Raw genomic sequence first — 22,177 nt, forward strand, 5'->3', positions numbered from 1 at the left:
ATTACCAATAATGTTAATTTTTGAGCGAGAACCTACCAAGGCAATATCCGCAAATACTACAGCTGTTTTTTGTATTCCTCTCCCTTCTTTCTTCTCCCCCTTTTTCTTCATCATGGTGCTTGTCAGCCCATCTGACGTGTCTTCCTCCCCGGCCGATCAACTCACCACAGTAGCATCCCGTATACTGCGGGAGGCCAGCCGTCGTGCATAGAGCAACCTGAGAGGTCAGGCTGTGCAATGCTTTGCATCATGACAAGTTGGCTTGCATGATAGCTGCAGGAATTTTACGGAGTATAGCCTATGGGAGCCTCAACTTGCCTGCATCTTCTTTTCACACAGGCGCAGCCTGTAACGGTGGAGAAGGAAGAAAGAAAAACCACCCCTGCTTTTTAATGCACGTGCTATAATGGCGTCAGTGAGCGTTTTTGATTCACCGGGAGTTGGAGGTTGAGTCCAATGAATGCAAAAGACGGTTGTCTGGACTCGGAACCCCGACTTTGTCGCGCAAAGGGACGCCCCGATAGCATCCGCCGATCTGAAATCACGTCATGAAGGAATAGTTTTCTGGGACGCGTAACAATTTACCTGGTACGCGTCGAACCCCAATCAGGGTCCTTTGACCGGCTGCCTACGATTTCTGCGCCGCTTCTGTCAGTCATGGGAATAGGTACCGCGGAAGACGCCAAAAAAAAAACAATTATAAGCGGCAATAGTTTGGAATTCCCATGCTGGTTCCTAAGCTGATTGACGTGTAGGTAGGCTAGCCTGGCAGAAGTCTTAGGGTAGGCAGTCGTTGACCATTATAATTCTAGGCCTAGTTGAAGAATAGTCCTGAAGACCTAGAACAGTCCTAGACTTGGACCAACCGACTACGCCGCCTACGTACATTTAGACCAGCTATGTAATTTCTAGTTCTATTCTAGACTAGACTGATAGTCTGGCACCAAAATAAGCAGACGAAACCATGATATTATCTGCAACGACCCGCTATGCAGGCGATGCTGCTGTAAATAGAAAGCCACCTTGCATTCACTCATCCATGTTTAGCCACTCCCAGGTCCCCGGATGTTAGCAGCCGACTGTTGCTGCGTACAGCCATCGGTCCGTGTGGCCTTTTCTGTCAGATCGCGACCGCGGATTTGCTCTTAATAGGTCTGGTGCCAGGCTGCGGGTAAATCTTGTCTGAGACAACACTGACAAGCGGCGCCCACAGCCCATGAAGACTCTTGTGACTTCCTAGCACGGGACTGCCTTTTCTTCTTCTTGTTCCCTTTTTTTCTTTTTTACGTGTGCTAAAAATCTGAGTTGCTTGCTACATAGTAAAACCTGTACGTGGACTTGGGTGGCGATTTTGCTTTTGGCAATTCATGTTCTGAGTATGTGGTCTATACTGTATATAAGCGCGAATAGAGAATTACAGTTGGCAAAGAAAACGTACAGAGTCGCTACATACCGCCGAAATGGAATTGCATGACAGATCAAAAGTGTACAGTAAAATCAGGTAATAAAGAGACCAGGTCAATAAACAAAAGCCCAGTCTATAATATAAACAAAACAACAGTACAAAGCTGCTCCAAAGGACACGAATGTCGTGTCCGAGCCTGCCAACTAACCAATCCATGTCGAGCGCCAAAACTCCAACAGACTGGATATCTTCCAAACACGCATTATGGCCTCAGAGTAGAAAGAAGACATAGAAAATAAATATGAGTGTATGACTCGACAGGGCGACAAAGTCATCCCTCGTGATGTCTCACAGAACGAGACATGCCAAACTGAAAAAAAAAGAAGAAAAAAAAACACACACACACACACACACACACACATCTACACGGGTGACAACCGCGCGCATGAAGATACGAGGATGACCAGAGAAAGATGAGACTGGAAAAAGTAAGCGATAAAGATGCGCCAGAGAAAAAAAGGAAGAACGAGAAAAGAAACAAGATGATAGCAGTAGAGGGTATGAAAAGCCAATAAAGCAAAACCATGGAGGATATCACAAAGGTAAAACATTCCTCCCCAAAACGAGGTTCCGGCGATTGGACCATCGGCGGCCCCGTCACAAGAAGAAAAAAAGAAGAAAAAAAACGAAGAAAGCCTAAAAACGCCTGCTCGAAAAAATCAGGAAATAAATCCTCATTTTAGAAGAAGCGACGCCTTCGAATGGGCGCCGTCTCGTAGTACTCGAGCTTACACCTGAGGTGCTTGTTCTCGTCCTCGACCCTCAGGGCATAGCGCTTCCAGTGCTCAAAGTCATCCTTGAGGCGGGCGATCTGCTCGAGCAGGCGGGCGGTGTAGGCGTCCGACTTGGCGAGCTTCTCGTCCCTGGCGCGGAGCTGCTCGCGCAGCGTCTCGTTCTCGTTCTTCTCGCGCGTCCACTTGTTCCTCCACTCGCGGCAGCGGTCGTCCCACCCGCCGTGGTGCTTCTTGAGCTCCTCGACCTCGCGGCAGAGCAGGTTGTTCTCCTCCTTGAGGCGGCAGATCTCGCCGTCACGGTGCGACAGGTCCGCGCGCGCCTTCTTGAGCTCCACCTTCAGGCAATCCCTCTCGCGCGCGAGCGCGTCGTTGGCCTCCTTCAGGCGGTCGTACTCCTTCCAGGTCGGGCCGTCGTTGTACCAGCCGCCGTGGCCATGGCGGTGTCGGTGGTGGCTCCCGCCCCGCTGGATGAAGAACTCCTCCCCCAGCCCGCCGGCCTCGATGATGATTTCGCGCGGCATGCGGCCGTTGGCCGTCCGGCAGTAGATTTCGTCGCTTTCGGTCAGTCGACGGCTGCCCGGTATCCCAGGTTCACTGTAAAATGGCCAGCGACCCAACCCCTTTCCAAAGAAAAACCTCGATGTTTGTAACAGGCGTCGTTGCGATGCTGTGCTTGTAATGGATTGCCAACTACCTAGTTGACACTCTAGCTAGACGATATTGAAATATAGTACGCAAAGCAATGTCGTGATGTACAAAGTCCGGAAATGCTAGAAACACAACGTGGGAGGAAACATGGCACTTTAAGTAGGTCTCGGCGCCTTGAGCCAGAGTGGTCACCAGGGATCTTGGTTAGGCTCACGGGAGGCCAACGGTAGGCGTTGCGGCTAATGCAGGTCACAACGACATGAGAAAATCGGGGACCACCGCGACGGGAGGGTGTGAAAGTAAGGATCGAACAACAGGCAAGGGTAGTGCTGATGAAGAGCAGCTGGATTAGATGGCTCAAGAAAGTGTTGACTCGACTCTTACCCTTGAGGGGTGTAGTTAGAGCTATTGCTAGAACTAGTAGCTAATATGGAGCCAAACAAGGTATCGATTCCAACAGGTAAAGCCCCAAGTAAGTGCCGCCGAATCCGGTAAAAGTAGCTTGGTTCAAGGGAAAAAAGAGAGATGCGTCTTAGCCAGGGACCTACCTTTGGTGGCGCATGCCTGACAGGTTGTGTTTCCCACCAGGACCTGGCCCAGGCCACCATGCACTTGTGCGCATACAAGCCTCGACATCATTATGGGACGGAACTTTCTTTGACATGACTTTTGTTTGATGTTTGCAGTACGGGACTGGTCTTGCACGCACGCACGCAGGTGTACGGGATCGGACTGCGGGACGTACTCCTTGCGCACTTTCAAGACGAAAAATGGTGGGAGGTAATGAACGTCGCCAGGGAACAAACTGGATTAGGAGGACCCTGGCGAGCTAAAAAGAGACTGACTGATTTATCGACTGACTGAATGTGGCTTGGCTGGGTGCAGATGACTTATCGTGTAATACTGCAAACCGCTTACCATCGAGGACAGTAAAACCCATGGTGAACGAACAGCCGGATTATGGTTATCTTGCGTAGGGTGGGTTCGAATCTAAGTTCCAGCTGGAACTCCCAGCTGACTTTGACTTTGGGGCGGCTGGTGCAGGGCAGGTGGTAATGGGGGGTGATGGTTTTAGTGTCTCAGAATTTACAAAAGGAAAATGGAAAAACAGAGGGTGTGCAGTTGAGTGACAGAATGAGCGTGCGCTTGACTGTTCCTCCTATTTACTAGGTAGGTACCTTTCGTTAATCACCAATCCTGGACAAAATGCGATACCAGCTTGCAAAAATCGAACAATCTACCTTACATTAATTGTTTGCCATCAAAAGTCGAATGCAGTTGTCGCTTCTCCTGGACAGCACGGCTGATTGGCTCTGGATTGGCGAACGAGAGTGGAAAGAGCAAGCAACAACGCCTCGGCCAGTCGGCTCTATGGGATGAGATGAATGCGGCAACAAGGATCGCAAAATTTTGGTCGGGGCCGAGTCTTGCGCAGTCCCAGTCCTTGCACAGTGCTGGATGCAGACAAATGGAACTCTACAATATTGTTGGTCATTACGCAGAATGGTAATACTGTCTTTTTTTACCCCTCCTTGTCCACAGCTTTCCGCGCCTGGCTGATTACCCGATCAGTAGAATCCAGGTGAGGCCTCATCTGACTGGATGGTTAAGCGAGTATGGGCGCCTATTTCCCTCACTATCAAGCTACTAGACAAGCCAGACTCTTCCCATTCACCAATAGCCAAGCCTACGTCATCACCCTACACTGCGGGCCTTCATTCAAGCTGTCAGCCCGGCTATCTGCCTAACAATTTAGCCAGGTTCGGCTAAAGAAGCTAAATTCACTTGTTGTGGCGAAGCCCTTCACAACTTGAGAACAACCTTGTAACCCAACAGTCACGCCTTAGTGTAAATACGAATTCATTTATTGGTGTGCCAGCAAAACCGAATCACGGTCAACGGCCAGCCCGTATGCTGAAAAAAAAGTGAATAGTCTGAAAGTTTGCAAAGATCGATCGCAATCCATGTCATACGCACGTCGCTATTTCTTGCCAGCCGCAGATGTGACAGAAAAGATGTCGGCTTCTTCTCATAACAGACGCGATTCTCCCTCCCGCAGGTTAATTGCAATGCAATACTAATTCTTGTCTCCCCATACCGAAGGTGTTAGATGACCTCGCATGGCAACGTAACCATACGGACCAAGTCAACACTTGGTTGACATATTTGCTCGTAAAACAGTGGCAGATGCTTTGATCGACAGACGATACTGTGGTCCCTTATACTATGCAATCTGCCAACCACTACTTGACAGTGCCACACGCTCAAAGAAGCGTGAGTTGGAGTCCAAAAAAGGTTAACGGCGACTAGTCTGTGCACGCAGATGGTAGGTGCAATGCTGCATGTATCACTTCGGGATGTGTCATGTCAGTAGGGCGCTCGCCAAAGATGCCACCTTGGAAATGGCGTCCATGGTTTGGACTGCTGCCTAGCCCATTCAGAACAAGGGTAGTGTGATACAGCGACATGTGTGCGCGTTTGACTGCGTGGCCATGAAACTAGAAACAGTCTCGAACGGAAGAAGAGTAGGCTATAAAGCCAACTTTCGTTTCAAGATCCAGAAGAGGCTGGAACTGGCAGATTCCCGGATCCGCCCGATGTGGCCTTGTTTCCACCGCCAGTTCCCTTGCCGCCGGAGCCGTCCTTGTTGGTGTCACCTCCACGGCCCCTTCCACCACGTCTGCGACCACCACGCTTATGCTCGCCTGCAGGCTTTTCTGCGCTAGCTGCAGTCGATCCGCTGGCAGCAGGGGTCTCAGCTTCAATCTTGGGCCCGCCGGGAGCTTTTGGTGCTGCCGGAGCGGAGCCAGAAGCCGTGTTGCCCTTCGAACTTCCAGTGTTTCCGGTAGATGCTGCCGGGGGAGCCTTCTTGTTCGTGTCCTTTCGTTCTAGCACCTGCACGGTAGCTTGCGCGACTGTTACTGGACTCGCAGCGATTGCCTTGGCGAGGCCTTCGTGATTGGCAAAATCGACGTAGGCAAACCCCTTGCGTCTATCAATTTCCACGAAAGTCACATTGCCAAAGACTTGCATTGCCTCCTTCAATACAGCGTCGGTCACACCTTGAGACGGATTTGCATGCTTAACAAAAGCGCGTGTTGTGTTTGAGTTTCCAGAAGTTGCCGTAGCCTTTTTGGGGCCTGACCCAGATCCTCCTTTACCCTGTGCAGCCTTGGGTCCAGTTGGAGCGGACTTCGGCACCGTAGGTCCTGCCTGTGTGTTCGCGGTCGAAGGGGCTGGCACAGTTGCAGGGTTCGAGTTTCCTGACGCCGCATCATCTTTCCTTTTCAATATGGCCATGGGAGCCTTTGGAGCGCTTGCAGAGGCCTCGCTAGGCTTGTCTGCAGCCCCCCTTCTAGAACGACCTTTCTTCTCTGTGGCCTCCTGGGCATTTTCAGTAGTACCGGAGGCACCCCTCTTGCCGCGGGGCCCGCGAGAGCTACCAGCAGCGGGCTTTGACGCAGCGGGCGCGGCTTGTCTAGCTGTGTTGGTGTTTGCTGTAGTTGCCGAATTGCCCGGAGCGTCGTCTTTGGCATCTTTGGTGGCTGGAGCGTCTTCTGCGTTGGCCAATTTCCCATCGCTTTCAGCTTTCTCAACCTCTTGGCGAGCCAAACGCACCTTCCTATGAGCGTTCCCTGGACTGATACCCAAATCCCTTGCCAAAATACGTGCAGCGGCTGCTATGCCGGCTCTGCGGCCTCCCTTTGCCGATGCATCATCCTTGGAAGATGCTGATATCTGACTGGCCACGTTATTCGCAGCCTCCACCGCGGCTGCGGTAGCTGCTTTCTTGGTCAGGATCTTGACGTTCTGGCGAGGTCTATCCGTAGACTTTTCCGTCTTGGCCTCCCGAGACTTTCTCTTGGAGTCCTCGGAGCCCTTGTTTTTGCTAGGCTGCGAGTCGTGACGCGAGTGCTTGCCAGATCTGGCTACGCTGGTATCCTTAGATTTGTTCGCCTTCTTCTCACGGAGGTAGTCGATGAGAGGGGTAGATGAGGCTTTGACAATCGGCTGTTCCTCTTCCTGTCCCACGTGATCTGTTTCAGGGTCTTTGTCGCCCGTTGGGTTTGCCAACGACTCGAGAAACGCCATGAATTCGGGATCCTGATCAATGGTACCCTGGCGGGCATCCGCCCGGTTTTTGCTCGTCGGGATTTTCTTATAGATTGACATCTCCATCGCAGGAGGACCACAGAGGCAAGGATCACTGCAAGTACCATTTGCGTCTTCCCATTGAGCACTTCGCACTTGGTCCATCAAAGGCATGACATACTCCGTTCTGAGAAGATGCAGATATGCGCGCGATGGTCGCGATGGCTTGGATGGGCTTTGAAATTATTTAGCTTCTGCAAGACAAGGACAGAAGTCCTGCGTATGCAGAACTGGAGCGTACTCACTCATTGGATGTTTTTCCGGGCATGAACGAGAACCAGCCAACCTTGCCCTTGTTGGGTTGCCACTCATCCTCAAGATACTTCAATACTTCTTCTTCTGAGATTCCTGGCGGTAGTCGACGGATGACGATCTTCTGGCCTTCGATGGGAGCTTTACCTCTGCCCGACTTCTGGGAGGTGCCAGCTTGATCTTTAACATTTGCCGCCGAGACAGGCAGGACACCAGCTTGCCTGGCAACATTCGTACGATTCGCCATGATTTCCGAATTTTGAAGGTAAACAGAAAGTGGAGGCTGATGTTGTTGAAATGTTTGAAAAACAAAAGAAAGAAAAAAAGCACAGTTAACATGGAAGTGATGATGTCTCGTCCTCCTTGCGTTTGGTGGAATAATATTCACAGGCTTCCTGTCTCACGGAGGTAAGAGGCAGGTGCCACACCTCAAGCTGGTGTTGACTTGCGCAGGCTTCCACCGTTCCGCTGGCCGTGCGGTCGTCGGCAAACGCGTGTGTGAATGAGACAATTCTGAGAGCCTGAGTGAGGTCAGATCCGGCGCGGCGATGCGCGATCCCAACAAAGATTCTCTAGCCCAGACGTCGACCCTTTTCCTTTGTCTACCGGCACTTTATCTTGCTGGTTTAGCGGGCATCCATCACCGCCTAGGGTCCATGCGCGCAATGTGTGTCAAGGGTTCTTCTGATGATGCAAGCTGAGAAGGTGACAAAAATAGTGGGTCAGATGGCAAGCGGAACGATCCCAAATGTCTTGGCGGCTAAGGTGGGATTAATCGTTGGTCCGTGACTGAGGTTCCAGGGTAGCCAATCACAGTCAGCATTCTTTTCCCCACCCGACCTGTCCATGTGGAGAGGCGCCTGCGTGGTACAGTAGGTAATATGAACCCAAACTGCTGTCGCCCGCGTTAACCTCATTGTTCTCTACGTCAAACTGGAAAGCGCCGATAATATTCCAATTGTTAGCATTGCACTTAGGCGCTCTCCTTGCTCGAAGAGCTTCGCTTGACGCGCACGGCAGCGAGATCTGCCCGCAAACACAGTCCCAGTTCCCATTCACCAACCCCGCCGAAGGCAACCAGACCGCTGTAGGGTTCGCCCCTATCTTGATATACCTCGCCAGTGACCGGGAGAGTAGCCCATCGACACGTTCCACGAAACAGCGAAAGCAGCTGAGAAGCTTTTGAGGCTTCGTACTACGTGACGGCCAGCCAACGACTAAAGTTGGTTAGACCCTAGCATCGATTCAAAACTCTCAACTCTGCTGTCGCAACCCTCAGCAACCTGGGACACCAGCTACCAGCTCCGATACGAAGACCGCAACGATACCATGGCTTCTACCGTGCCGAAGCCCGGGCCGGCAAACCTGCGCCCGGGAGCGGGCTTGGACGAATGGCTGGAAGAAGCAAAGCGATGCCATTATCTTCCAGAGGCGGTGATGAAACAGCTTTGCGAAATGGTGAAGGAGGTCCTTATGGAGGGTATGGCGATCCCTGTGACAATGCTTCAAGCAATCCGTCGCGGTCCTGGCGCTCCTATCAACCGGGGTCTTACTTTAACTAACAAGGCTGTAAACACTTGCAGAGTCCAACATCCAACCCGTCGTCACACCCGTTGTGATCTGTGGAGACATACATGGGCAGTTCTACGACCTGCTTGAGCTTTTCCGTGTGGCCGGAGGAATGCCAGGCGAGACGAGCGTGCAAGCTCCCCAGACCGCAACAACGGTCATCACATCAGAAGACCTCGAGCCACCAACAGAAATCACGGATCCCAAGCTGAGAAAGAGGATTCGAAGCTCCAGCGCGGGCGGCGCAACCGAGGAGGGTGGCGGTGACAGCGCAGATCAACCGGCCCAGCCAGCAGATGCCACCTCGGAAAAGTCTACTGCTGCGCCTTCACCAGCGGCCGACACCCGCTTTGTTTTCCTGGGTGATTTTGTCGACCGTGGATACTTCAGTCTAGAGACTTTCACATTGCTCATGTGCTTAAAAGCAAAGTAAGCTCTTACCCGACTGCAACCACCAGCCAGTATCGATGTCTACCTAGTTTTCTTTTCATCATGACTCTGACTAACACCGCCGCCCCCTAGATACCCTGATCGTATAGTTCTTGTTCGTGGCAACCACGAGTCTCGACAAATCACTCAGGTATACGGCTTTTATGAAGAATGCCAACAGAAATACGGCAACGCCTCGGTGTGGAAGGCTTGTTGCCAAGTCTTTGATTTCTTAGTGCTTGCTGCTATTGTAGACGGTTCAGTGCTCTGTGTTCATGGTGGCCTGTCTCCAGAGATCCGGACCATCGATCAAATCCGAGTTGTAGCAAGAGCGCAGGAGATTCCTCACGAGGGTGCCTTCTGCGATCTGGTCTGGAGCGACCCGGAAGATATCGACACTTGGGCTGTCAGTCCGCGTGGTGCCGGGTGGCTGTTCGGTGACAAGGTTGCTACCGAGTTCAACCATGTCAACAGGTTGCAGACTATTGCGCGAGCTCACCAACTTGTGAACGAGGGTTACAAGGTATGTTCAGTACTCTCCGCCGGTCTTCAGGTTCTTAGCATTTGCTTCATGCCGACACTTACGCTTCTCGCCATACAGTACCACTTTCCCCAGAAGTCCGTCGTCACTGTCTGGTCCGCGCCAAACTATTGTTACAGGTGCGGCAACGTTGCCTCAATCATGGCAGTCGACCGTGACCTGAACACAAAGTTCAGCATATTCTCCGCAGTGCCTGATGAACAGCGTCACGTCCCTGCCGGGCGTAGAGGCCCAGGGGACTATTTCTTGTGAGATAAAGACAAAAGAATGTCTATGAAATTACGAGCATAGTTCAAGGTCATTGTTGGGACTGGCGTTTGGAGCGGCTTCTTTTGTCACTAGAGGGTATTATTGGCGGGCCATGCAATTTGACATATATAAACTTGATACCGATATGGCAAAGTGGCAGGGCATTTGTTGGTATAGATCACATGCACGCCTACTTCTCATCGTTCTTTTTCTGTCCATAACACGACAGACGTTGGACTGTCCAGTCGAGTCATACTGTTGACTGTACTTCTAGGTGGCTGCACCGATGTCCATAGCATGGATATCGGATGAGAGCAAATACACAAGATGGATTACGCAGTCTGCCAGGTGTATGACTGCCAGTTACAGCATTGATTCTTGAAACCCCTCTCTTAGCACTGCGACTGCCTAGGATGGTCTATCGTCAACGAGACTTTGGCCACCCTACTGACCTTGGAAGCATTACCTACCCTCCTTGGCAATTGCCCAACGTAATTCTTTTCCCTTCTTGGGTTCTTATCATCGCTAAGCTTATATCTAGGGCTATGAATTGGCATCTCGTGTACTGATCATCATTTATCACGAACATCGTGGCCCAGGTGAGATTCGATTGCCCATAGCTGTCTTAGCCCGACCTGAAATTGCTATACCCCAACTGTTCATACTGATGGCCTAAGCCTGCTCATGGCCATGGTCCGCTGTCATAAAGTCTCCTGCCAACAAATACATCCTCATCGTCCGCGGCCGGCTGGGGCATGGAAACTCAAGCAGACCCACCAATGGCATACGGGCTCGAATTCTTTCGCCTATAGCTGCGACTGTTTGGCCCTCGCCGACTATCAACTGCAGATTGAGGGTACTCGAGATCGACCACCATCAGCTCTTCATAGGTACGTCGATAGGCAGCACGGGATCCGCAGCTGTGACTTGAGCTGTAAACTGCGGACTTGAAGGAACACTGCCATGCCCCTGGTCTCGCTGCATAGCACCCGCCCTTCTGTGGTCGCCATCTCGCGCCAGATCCTCGTGGACTTGCATCACTCGCAACCTCTGACTCCGGTTTGCGCAAGTGAGCGCAATGCTGCACAGATATTTGCCCCAAGGTGCGGCAGACAGGCTTGTGAGCGCCGGCAGGTTACTGGATATGGTCGAAAATAAAAATTTAGCGTTTTGAACTTCGCTATTTCTCGCCCGTTAAGTGCTGCATATCGACCAGTTATCTTCAGAGTTCTTTGAAACCCCGTTCTTTTGGGAACACAACGTCTAGATTTACAAGCGAAACGGTCTCGAGTTGTACCGAATATTCCGTATCAAGGGAGGTGAGTTTCCCTTGTGCCTTGATCCCAAAACTCGAGCTGTTACCGTTTCCTCTGAACGCCAGCGCTATCATTCGGGTCTCCGTTTCGTCACAGTCCGAAATCCGGATGATTGAGTTAACCTTAGTAAGGAAGTTGGAGGTGCATCATTGGAAGAGGCGAGCTGGAGCTCAGGGAGCTCTCCACTTCCCCCGCTCGCTGTCCGCATCCCGCATCCGGTGCGTTTATGCGGGTCAATCATTAGTCTACAATAGTACTGGGCGATGGCATAGATAGATGACGTGACGACCTGTCTCCGCGTCAGTTTGCTGGTGATAATTCCGAACATAAAGTGTCTTATCTCAACCATTTGATTGTGTGAATTCCCTAGTCTCTAGTCGTACTTCACTGCACTCGAAATCAGTCTGACAGCAACTGCTCCTCGTCACCATGAGCTCAAAACCCAAGGTTCTCCTCACAGGTAGCTAAATCCCCGCACGGATCTCGCCATAAAATACGAAGCATGCAAATGCCGTAGAACGTAGTTCTCATGACTGACTTGGAAACTCTAATCTAGGCGGGTCTGGCTTCATAGCAGGTATGTCAACCATAAGAATTGAGGAGAACTCAGGCATATTTTGATAAATACGAGTCCCAAGACGACTGACAAACCTTGACCACCTCAGCCCACACGCTTGACCAGCTCCTCGAGAAGGGCTACAAGGTCATCACAACCGTGCGGAGTGAAGAGAAGGCCAAGATCATCCGCGATGCGCACCCCAACGTTGACAAGGATGCGCTGGATATTGCCATCGTTCCAGACATTGCCAAGCCGGATGCGTTCGACGAAGTGGTAAAGATGCCGGGCATCGAGCTTGTTCTCCACACTGCGTCCCCCTTCCACTTCAACATCGGTAAGTCCTAGACTGTCACTCTGGGAGTGACAATGTCGACTGACCATCGCCAGGCGACCCAAAGGAGCTCATCGATCCCGCCGTGATCGGGACCACTGGCATTCTCAAGGCGATAGCTCGCTCCGCCCCTGGCGTCAAGCGGGTGGTGATCACGTCGTCGTTTGCCGCCGTTGTCGACCCGAACCGCGCGACGGACCCTAACACTGTGTTCGACGAATCCTCGTGGAACCCCATCACTCTGGAGAAGGCGCTTTCGAACCCGAACGACAAACCCAATGCATACAGAGCATCCAAGAAGTTGGCAGAGGAAGCAGCTTGGGCCTTTGTCCGCGACCCGGCCTCGGATGTCAAGTTCGACCTTGCTACAATCAACCCGCCCATGGTTTTGGGACCCGTGGTTCCCTATTTCACCAATCTCGAATCCGTGAACACGTCGAATGAGCGCATCGTGAGTCTGCTGCGCGGAAAGTGGAAGGAGGACAACGCCATTCCGGACACGGGCCTGGCGTTTATCTGGATCGACGTGCGCGATGTTGCAGAAGCTCACATCCGCGCCATGGAGGTCCCCGAAGCAGGCGGAAAGCGTCTTTTCACGACAGCGGGCACCTTCAGCAACCGCGAAATATATGAGGTGACCAAGAAGCACTTTGGAGACAAGTACGCCGACAAACTCCCGCCTAGCGATGTCAAGGGTGGTGACATCATGCCGGAAGACAAGCGCTACCGCTTCGACAACTCCGAGACGAACAAGATCTTGGGCATCAAGTGGCGGACTTTGGACGAGAGTATCGTTGATGCCATCAAATGTTTCCAGGCTGTTGGAGTTTAGATACACGACCATGGGCTACTCGCTTGAGCTCGTTCCTCCAGATGCCATGATCGAGTTTTCATCTCAAAGGTCTCGGTCCAATGTTAATCTTCATGAATCAACCTCCATAGGAATTATGGATGTCTGCTCTAGGGCAGAGATCTTTTTGAGAATCTGAGCTTTCCAGATGCGATAGTCCCGTCGTCTCCTCTCGCTAAGATAGTCGTGTCTTTCTTGTAGCATTGTGTCGGCCTTGTGAAGCTGAACGCCATCATTGGCGACGTTGCCTGTACTGTGAGTATCGGCCAGGACCTGAGCATCTGCTAAATCGTCTATGCCGCGGAACCAGTCATCCTCGAGCCACTTACGGTCATTGACCATCATTAACGCTTGCTTGAGCCCTCTAGGCTTTATCTCAGTCCATTGAGACCAGCCATCATTTTTGCTGTTTCCATCGGCGTTGGCCTCCTGACCGGGATGACCAGATGACCCACCATAAGCGCCAGGCACGACAACTTCTTGACGTGCTTTTGCCATGGCACTCAGAAGACGTTTCTCGATAGCCTTATACTGCTCGTTGCTCAAACTTCCCGCGGCAGCCACCTCGGCGTTACCGGCAGCATTTGATGCGTTGTTGGCTGCCGCGCGTGTGGAGTAGAACACAATAGCCGCCAAAAGCGCTGTCATGTTCTGTTGTACCCATTCGTCATCTGTGGGTTTTCCATGCGGCGAGACGATCGCATCAAGGCCTGCCATAACAAAAGGAAGCACGCGTGTCTCTCCCAGATCGGCACATACGAAACGGGCCGCTGGACGTAGCCATAGCGGAAGATGTACGGTTCTCGATGCGTTTGCTAAGCTTCCCATTCGATCATTTACCGATATTTTTGCTGAGCCTTTGCCGCTGGTGCCTGAAGACCTAAACTGTGCTAACGTTTGTTCTTTACTTGGAGTTGGACGCTCTCCCCTGGCGCCTCGCCGGCCCGATGATGGTGACTCGGCCAATGCATCCCGGAACCTGACACTGCTGGGAGTCGTCAACGCTCCATTTTTGCCCCTAGCTCCAGATCTTGGATTAGGAGTTGATATATTAGGCAATATGCTATCGAGGTGGGTGTATAGTCGCTTATAAACACGAGGCGGAATCGGTGGGCGGGGCTCAATAGGTGGAAGGTTGAGTGAGGTCTTGAGTCTTTGCGCCGTCAGCGTGGTTAGTACTTGGAAGCGTTACGTTGCGCGTAATTTTATTTCAATCTTGTGCTTACCTGTCGCATGCTATATGAGCACAGGCATAGGTCCTGGCAATCTCCTCGTCTGCCTTGAGCGAGCTGAGGAGATGCCGCGACTGTGAAAGCAGGGAGCCAGCGAGATCTACGAGCTGCGGCGGGAGCTCGGCGGAATTAAGGGTTGGAAGTAGTGAGAGAATGGTTTGGGGGATTGTACGGTTCATTGTAGGATGTTGAAGGAGAGCTCCTATCCTCAATGATTGTTAAGTGTAAGCCGATTAATATGCCCCGATCGATCAAGCTCATTTTCTAGAAATAATTTCTGTGATGAATTCAGGAGCGCGACAGTCGGAGCTTCCCAAAACACCGGATCCTGGTTTGCTGGGTCAAAGAGTGGGTCTGATGTCACCTAAACAAAAATCTCCCCGCGACCGGCAGGCAACCAGTACGCTAGCTGAGGCACTATCATTAGCAATTTATTGTCTTGCAACCGGAGAGGCACTCGACACCTTGCTCGACCTGAAACGAGGCCTTCTCGCCGTGAAAATCTGCGAGAGTAGCACAATCTTGGACAGAGCTTCGGATTCTCTCGATAATGCGTATTTGTACATGACGACCATGCCGCGCCTCAGGTCAAAGGCCTACCTGACTTGCTTCTATTGTGGCCGGAAGACCTCAACGCGCAACGATGGTAGCGTCCGCCGCTTCGAGTGTCCTTCCTGCGAGGCTACAAACTACCTAGACGAGGTTGGTTTTCTTGTCGACCTGTCTCCTTATGCCTCAGTATGAGCTTTCGCTGAGACATGTACGTATACAGAATGGAGAGATTACGGATCCTCCGCTCGAGGCGACCGCGCCATCAGGAGCGACTGACGATAAACCCCCAACCATGAGAGATCTGTTGGCGTCCCAGCCCGATAATGATGTCTTCTGTGCCGAGTGTCTGAAAAACCAAAGGCTGTTCACGGCCTCTTTGGCGCAATATCTGCCCGGGGATCCCGATGATCCCGAATATGAGGCCCGCGAGCGCAACTTCTACAAATTCCGCAATAACCTCGACAGGCAATACCCTCAGACCTGCTCTAAATGCGAACCCAAGGTCCTCGAACGAATAGCCCAGGCCGGCTACACGGCCAAGACAGACCATTTGCGGCGGATGATTGACCGGAGCCTAAAGGCTCGGACTGCGGAGCAAGCAAGCGCCACCGGTCCTCTGGGCGTGCTTTCTGCAGTGGGACGGTACCTGTGGCTCGCAGGTTTTATCATGCAAGGACTGTGGCACTTCCGAATGATGCACGAACTTGCCAAAACGGCAGACTTCCCTTGGCTGCGTAGTTTTGGGGTCAGACAACTACTAGGAGTTCTAGCATCATTACTCTCCCTATTGCCAGAGCCAGAAAAGGTTATGAAGTGGAGCATTCTGAGCACTGCAGTCAGCCTCTGGTGGAACCCCTTCTTCCTCAAGACTGTGCGTGGCTTCACGAGGCACTTGCTGGGAATCGGGACATGGTATACCTATCAAGCTGTGATCATGTTCTTTCGTGTTCTGGCTCCGGGAATACCCAATCTCTCACGGGAGCATGGCTCGACCGTATATGCACAGCTAACGATGCACTCTCTGGCCTGCATTGTCATGTTCTATGTATGTCATAACGATCCTGTCCCGTCACTATGTACGTGCTAACATGCCTACTCAAGATCGCGAAACTTGCGTTGAGCTCAATTCGGGTCGATACAACGCCCCTTTTCGGTAGTAAAAGTTTGCCAACACCGAAATCACCGGAAGCTGCTCCGCAACCCTCCCAAAGGAAGTCATCTGGTGATACCATGTTTGATATGTTGGATGAGGTACTGGTCTCGCCAGTTCCAGCGCGCGAGAGCGATGACGAGACTGAGACTCAAAGCCTTCCTCCGAAAATCCGGCCAAGGTTCACAGAGGGTCCGCTTCGAGGTCAGCAAATGTCGCAGGGTGGTGGCTTGTTTGCCCCTGAAAACGCCCGCGGGTCAACCTTTGGTCGGCAGGATGACAAACTACGGACTACGGAATACGCATCAGAGATGGACTGGCAACCTACCGAATTACCACCTCGTGCATTCAACCCCTTTAGCGCCCCCGAACAGCCTCTGCGCAGTTTCAACGACGCGCCTGTAAACGATAAGCACGGTCCATTTTGGTTCAAAGTACCTCCTGCGCCAGCCACTAGCATGGCCCACAGAGCTTTGAGCCCTTCTACGGCTTCAAGTACCGCGCTGCTACAGAGCCAACCAGAACCAATACAGCAACGCCGTTTCTTTGCATCGAGAGAGGAGGAGGCAAGAAAGGAACAAGAGGTCCGTGAGGAGAGGATGAGGAAGGAGAAGGAAAGGACGAAGTATATCAAAAGTCCATCATTCAGATACAGGGCAAATGATCCACGTGATCCGCTGTCCGATATGTTTGAGGATACCTTCAAGATCAGCCCTACCCGCGCAGCATCAGCGCAACAGGCTGCACAGAAGGCGGACAGTGCCAAGGAAGAAGTAGCCGCACGGCAGATTAAGGCATCGGACTTTTCTGTTCTGCTACTCTCTGCTCTGCTCCTGATCCCTGGCTATGAGACGTTTGTTCCAAAGGAGTATGGAGTACATATGGCTTTGAGCGTATGTTGCACGAGTCTTATCATATGGGTTCGGGTTAATCTCGAAACATTCAAGACACTGCAGGTGCAGGGTAGGCACAGGTCCAAAGCTTTTGCGTATACAGTCGCGGCCGCACTGGCATTGTCAGAAGTTGGGTTTATTACCTGGACCGGATTGAAGGCACAGGATTCAGGTGAGCACAATGCGCTTATGGCATTCTCCAGTCAGGCGAAAACCGTATTTCTCAGCCTGCTACTCATACACCAGCTGTGGAACCTCCTTGTTGTTGCACTGGTTGTACATCCTTAGCGGAGTGATGACCATGGACGGGGTTTGGCTGGCTGTTTGAGCACGAGTATGCACGGTTGGTCAGATGGACATCGTCTTATAGTCTTTAACCTTGGAAACTCGGCAGATTGGTATGCCTTACTGCTTGCCTCGATCTCACATAGACCGATTCTGCATATACTAGACTAATGATACCCGAATGTCTGTTGAGACGAATATTACCCAAAGTATCCATGTGAAGCTGAAAGGAGCATATGTCAAGAGCGGAGAACCTCCATCCATTACTTGATCATCTCATTTCAAACTCAGGCAGTCTCCTCACAGAAAATCAACCGAACAATTCTGGCAAGGCTTCTCGAACCCAAAGATCAAATCGCCTTGTTGTGTTGTGACATTTTCCAAGGTGACTTTCCCTGCACGTAATGGGCCGAGCGGAGATCATTTGGGAAACATTTGCCTTGGAGCAAAACCAAATATAGTGACTTGATATGCAACTCTGGAGCAGGCCGAGTCATAATGAATCGATTAACCCTGCGACAGATTCAAAGGTAAAAAAAAAAAAAAAAAAAAAAAAAGAGAAAGTGGTTGGCATGCGGTGATGAACGACAATAATTGTACCAGAAAGACATGAAATGACCCAAACCAACTCTTTGAAGTCTGGAACTATAGTAGGTCCAGGCTAGTATTTACAATGTTCTGTGTCTTTAGCATTGGTCTAGCCTAAAGCTAGTCAAAGTGGCTGATGTCAGTAAGAGACGAGTTGACGCTAAGTCCATTGAGCGACCGGACGAAGGAACCATTGCAGAATGGCTGTCAAACTAAAAGGAAAGGTCGGATGCTGGCCAAAGGAGGTGGCGAAAAGGGGAAGGATGGGCGAGGAGGGGTTCCTGTTTGTTTCTTCTACATATTACCAATATTGTAGAGACCTGTAAGTGGCTGTGCCGATCAATCGCGGACGAAGAAAAAAAAAAAAAAGAATAGGGACCCTCGGGTGAACCCCAGACGATCGCAACCCTGGAGTTGATTTTCTGTGCATTTTGCCAATGTGTCCTGTCCATATGTGCGCGATTCGATTTTTTTTTTTTTTTTTTTTTTGCACAAATCGAGCCGGTGTTCCCATTGGTCCTGTTTCATGTCATGGGATCAGCATGCTACGCGTTGGGCTTGCATCAGACCCATGCGAGGCTTTGACGAGTTGAGGTGCGATCGCCAAGGTCCGGGACGGGGATCACGGCAGGTAAAGGGCAGGATCCCGCGAGCCGCGAGATGACGTCCATCCTGTCGGGGCAAATAAACTGTTGGCCAGCAAAGATTGGACTAAATCATACAAGTGCTGATCCGTTTTTGTCCAAGCGACTTTTCTTCTTATGTGATACGCGGGGAGAGACGGACGTTTCCCAATTCTTAAATTCAGCCAGTGGCCTTGCTCATTACATCTGCAGTACATGTAGGTACTGGGACGATCTTTCGCGTGCTGGGAAATCCGTCGTTGGCATTTGGTTGGCATTCGTCAGAGTTTTGCCAAGGCATTGAATCATCACAGTACGTACCAGGTGCATGGCTCATCAACTAATGTTTGTTGTCTTTTTCGACTGGGGGGTTTGGTTCGTCCGAGTCGTTCGGGGGCAACTATGGTACCGGTAGTCTGTACTGGGCTGGGCCTCTTTGAACTCAGACAGACAGGTTTTGCTCCCTGCACCGGTAGGTAGGAACTTTGGGCCCTTACCTAGATTAGTGAGGTACCTAGGTACCTATGTACCTTGGGTGCGCAGAAGGCGGCAACTACCTTGAAGACAGTTGCCATCAAATATGAATAGCACCACAAATGTAAACAAGGAAGCCACTGGACCCAAATAATTACCATGGCCTCATTTTAAAAAATAAATAAAAATAAACAATGGCAGGAAAGTGATAGTGTGACATATCGTATACATCATTACGCCCGCAAGAAAGAACGGGGGGGGGGGGGGGGGGGGACCAGGGGGACATACATTCTGCCGAAGCACCAGCTGTGTTCTCTCTTATTGCCAGTTGACAACTTGACACCCAGCTGTCGGTTCTACTTGCTACTACAACGAGAATTGTCTTGGTTCCCCGCAACAGAATCCACAAGGGAAAGCCGTGTTTTGACTCCCAAACAACGCCAGGTTCCATTTCGGAACAGTCCGCGGAACTCTGAGCAATACATCCACGTAGTAAGTTGTCTGTGTCTGAAGGTTTGCACGTAAGGTAGTTTGGTAGGGTGGTGGGATACTTGTGCAGTAGTGAGTACTGTACATAGTATGTATTGGTCTTGTGTACCACGGGTGATTTAGGGTACGTCCCAAGATTTGTCAACTCATCCCGCTTACACCACAACGTACCGTAGCATATGGGGGCTTCCTGGAGCAAACTTGTTTACGTGGTATGCCTGGCCCGCATTTCAGGGATTGACTTCATTCTTTAGCTGCAAGTGGCCAAACTTTGGGCCAATTAAGAATCGCTCGCTGGAGAATCGGTGTGTGTGTGTGTGTGTCTGCCTACAAAGTAAGGTACCAACTCCAGAGGTACAGGACCCTTGGCCTCACGTACCAGCACGCCATAGGTACCGTCTAGGTTGCGTTACCACGCAAGTGGATATCACCCCACACGACCTTTCGACTCCAATCCCCACCACAACTTTCTCGAATCCAGCACTTCCTCCGACATCTTGCACCACCCACCTACGAACAAAAAAACATCGCCAGGGGGAAATAAAGCTTTCTATTCCTTGCTTGCCTTTGCAATCGACTGCAAACCTTTTGGCACTTGTATGAGCTACACAGTCTTAAAATCTCTGGGCGCTCCGGCTGCGTTCGACGGTTCCCGTCACCTTCCTCCATCATTTCCGACTACCTCGAACAAACGAAAATGATGCTGGACTGTCGTTGTACTGCCTTCAAGACCATCAACGGTGCTCTTTGAGCGGCGTCTGGTCCTGCCGGCACATACCTCTTGACGGGGGCACATCTATTGATCGAAACCACTACGATTCTCGACTACAGTTGACCTTTCGATTCTTTGACGACTGCTATTCATTTGCGTCTACCCGTCCCTCTCGAACCTGGCCCTTCTACGATCTCACGTCAACCATCCGCAACCAATCAACTACCTTCAGCCTCTGTGATGTACAGCGACTGCAACTCACAAGATATTGAGATGGAGCGAACTATGATATCAAGACGAAGTGCTCGATCATCTATTGAACCCGGCGAGCAGGCAAAGCCGGACTTTGAGTCCCAGACTCAATCCAAAAGGAATTCAATCATGGAAATAGAATCCACGCAGGAGTTGGAGGACTGCGTGGGATCTACAACAAGCATTCAGAGTGGCTGCAAGCTGCAAAAGTCGTTGTCTATGCCCGCTCTCTATGCCTCCCCTTATGTTTGGCTTGACCCTATGGAGCCGAGCTCCTGGGGCAAGGACGGTTACCTCAAAGTCATGACTGGAACCGGCACCGCAGTAAAGGGGACGGACTTCCTACAGCAGCTTGAGGCCGGGCTACCCGGTGATTCGCAAAAGACGTCAAGACCTGTGAATTTTGGCATGATAGTTCCGGGCGTCTATCGGTCTGGCTATCCTCAGCAGGAGCACCATGCGTTTATGAAGGACCTGAAGCTCAAGACTGTTGTGTAAGTCTGATGATCATGTGTCTTTTTCACGGAACTGAACTATTTTGCTAACTTTGAATTGATAGAACTTTGGTCGAGAAGGAACCGCCGGAGGGCTTCAAGCCCTTCCTCACAAGCAACAACATCAAGCACCACATCATCGCCATGAAGGGCACCAAGAAGGAGTCAATTTCATTGGGAACTATGCAGAGCATTCTAAATGTTGTGCTAAACCCCAAGAACCATCCTCTACTGGTTCATTGCAACCACGGCAAAGTGAGTTTCCTCAAACCGCCGAATCACCACTTGCAGGATTGCCTTGGTTAACAAATTTCAATCTTCACAGCACCGCACTGGATGTGTTGCAGGCGTGGTCCGCAAAGTCACTGGGTGGGAAACCGACGCCATCATTGACGAGTATCGCAAGTTTGCCGACCCCAAGGAACGGGAATGCGATATCGACTACATCACAATGTTCGATATTGCCGACGCCAAGCTTTCTAGCATGTTTGCTAGGAAGCCTCTCTACGCACAGGTTGGCCCGATTGGCATGGTCATGCTGACTATACTCGTCCTTGCTCTTTTCACTCTCACCATGATTAAGGACAACGTTGCCACCGATTGGTCGTAGACCTTTTGTCCAGAAGGTCTGCAAAATCGCTTTCATCAACAAGGTATCAATACCAAAGCCCTGCATCTGGCCGAACTACTGCCGGTGCTTTGCCTTGTTTTGTTACGATCCGATACGGGGCACCGAAGCAAGGATCGATTGAATGACTTCACCAGTCAAATGGAATGTGTTCCACAGTGCGCACCTATTCGGCAACACTTCCGGCAAAAGTTATTGCATGTTGCGTTGGATTCTTGCATGATATCAGGAAGCTGCGCTCATGCAGAGAGCATCTGCTCTTTGTTCTTTTCTTTTCCTTTGTTTTCCCCGTCGCTTGTTTGCTAGATGATATAGTGGGGACCATCAAGTGCTGAGACGTCTCCCGGAGTTTGGTATAAGAGCTGGTGGTTTTGTTCCCGCTCGATTGTTTCTTTTTGCATTGGAAAACCCACTTCTCTCGAGTTGCCTTTGTCATGTTATCGACATAGGAGAAAAAAGGGCGATATGTCAACTCACAGGACCGCAAGGTTTATTATGGTTTGCTTGTTTGCATTCCCCTTTTTTTTTCCTGTTGCGGACGCTGGAAATTGGTTTGGTTTGTATTTATTAAGCATTCACCATCACAAAACATGGCGTGTTAGGAAATAATTCCTTGGCATCCGTGGAAATATCAAATTTCTTTTGTTGCATCTTGTCCCTTGCATATGTGGATCATGTTTTAGATGGTTACCTCAAACTGGACCTTTTTA

At 51.0% G+C, this 22,177-nt stretch overlaps 8 protein-coding genes across 8 annotated transcripts; 4 read left to right on the forward strand and 4 right to left on the reverse strand.

Moving 5' to 3' along the window:
• Positions 1–1,340: 1,340 nt before the first annotated feature.
• On the reverse strand, positions 1,341–2,144 carry MGG_17729 (uncharacterized protein). Its single transcript, XM_003719910.1, has one exon. The coding sequence runs from the start codon at positions 2,049–2,051 to the stop codon at positions 1,737–1,739; it is 315 nt and encodes a 104-aa protein (XP_003719958.1). The 5' UTR covers positions 2,052–2,144; the 3' UTR covers positions 1,341–1,736.
• On the reverse strand, positions 2,145–2,720 carry MGG_03913 (uncharacterized protein; the record flags this gene model as incomplete). Its single annotated transcript, XM_003719911.1, has 1 exon — positions 2,145–2,720. One exon carries the CDS (start codon positions 2,718–2,720, stop codon positions 2,145–2,147), a length of 576 nt encoding a protein of 191 aa, XP_003719959.1.
• A 1,968-nt stretch (positions 2,721–4,688) lies between these two features.
• Positions 4,689–7,939, reverse strand: MGG_03912 (uncharacterized protein). The gene is made up of 2 exons (XM_003719912.1): positions 7,245–7,939; positions 4,689–7,174 (listed from the first exon to the last, which is right to left on the reverse strand). Exons 1-2 carry the CDS (start codon positions 7,496–7,498, stop codon positions 5,398–5,400), a joined length of 2,031 nt encoding a protein of 676 aa, XP_003719960.1. The 5' UTR covers positions 7,499–7,939; the 3' UTR covers positions 4,689–5,397.
• A 206-nt stretch (positions 7,940–8,145) lies between these two features.
• MGG_03911 (serine/threonine-protein phosphatase ppe1) lies at positions 8,146–10,454 on the forward strand. Its single transcript, XM_003719913.1, has 4 exons — positions 8,146–8,731; positions 8,835–9,249; positions 9,343–9,772; positions 9,851–10,454. The coding sequence occupies exons 1-4, from the start codon at positions 8,581–8,583 to the stop codon at positions 10,040–10,042; spliced, it is 1,188 nt and encodes a 395-aa protein (XP_003719961.1). The 5' UTR covers positions 8,146–8,580; the 3' UTR covers positions 10,043–10,454.
• Positions 10,455–11,566: 1,112 nt separating this feature from the next.
• Positions 11,567–14,605, reverse strand: MGG_03910 (uncharacterized protein). Its single transcript, XM_003719914.1, has 2 exons — positions 14,322–14,605; positions 11,567–14,248 (listed from the first exon to the last, which is right to left on the reverse strand). Exons 1-2 carry the CDS (start codon positions 14,504–14,506, stop codon positions 13,168–13,170), a joined length of 1,266 nt encoding a protein of 421 aa, XP_003719962.1. The 5' UTR covers positions 14,507–14,605; the 3' UTR covers positions 11,567–13,167.
• On the forward strand, positions 11,644–13,331 carry MGG_12095 (NADPH-dependent methylglyoxal reductase GRE2). The gene is made up of 4 exons (XM_003719915.1): positions 11,644–11,815; positions 11,912–11,932; positions 12,021–12,248; positions 12,302–13,331. Exons 1-4 carry the CDS (start codon positions 11,785–11,787, stop codon positions 13,075–13,077), a joined length of 1,056 nt encoding a protein of 351 aa, XP_003719963.1. The 5' UTR covers positions 11,644–11,784; the 3' UTR covers positions 13,078–13,331.
• A 173-nt stretch (positions 14,606–14,778) lies between the features above and the next one.
• On the forward strand, positions 14,779–17,481 carry MGG_12094 (uncharacterized protein). The gene is made up of 3 exons (XM_003719916.1): positions 14,779–15,029; positions 15,100–15,924; positions 15,981–17,481. Exons 1-3 carry the CDS (start codon positions 14,892–14,894, stop codon positions 17,208–17,210), a joined length of 2,193 nt encoding a protein of 730 aa, XP_003719964.1. The 5' UTR covers positions 14,779–14,891; the 3' UTR covers positions 17,211–17,481.
• A 2,412-nt stretch (positions 17,482–19,893) lies between these two features.
• On the forward strand, positions 19,894–22,175 carry MGG_12093 (tyrosine-protein phosphatase SIW14). The gene is made up of 3 exons (XM_003719917.1): positions 19,894–20,839; positions 20,905–21,094; positions 21,165–22,175. Exons 1-3 carry the CDS (start codon positions 20,334–20,336, stop codon positions 21,447–21,449), a joined length of 981 nt encoding a protein of 326 aa, XP_003719965.1. The 5' UTR covers positions 19,894–20,333; the 3' UTR covers positions 21,450–22,175.
• The last annotated feature ends 2 nt before the right edge of the window (positions 22,176–22,177 follow it).

This window comes from Pyricularia oryzae, chromosome 6 (genome assembly GCF_000002495.2).
Source record: "Pyricularia oryzae 70-15 chromosome 6, whole genome shotgun sequence".
NCBI lineage: Eukaryota > Fungi > Ascomycota > Sordariomycetes > Magnaporthales > Pyriculariaceae > Pyricularia > Pyricularia oryzae.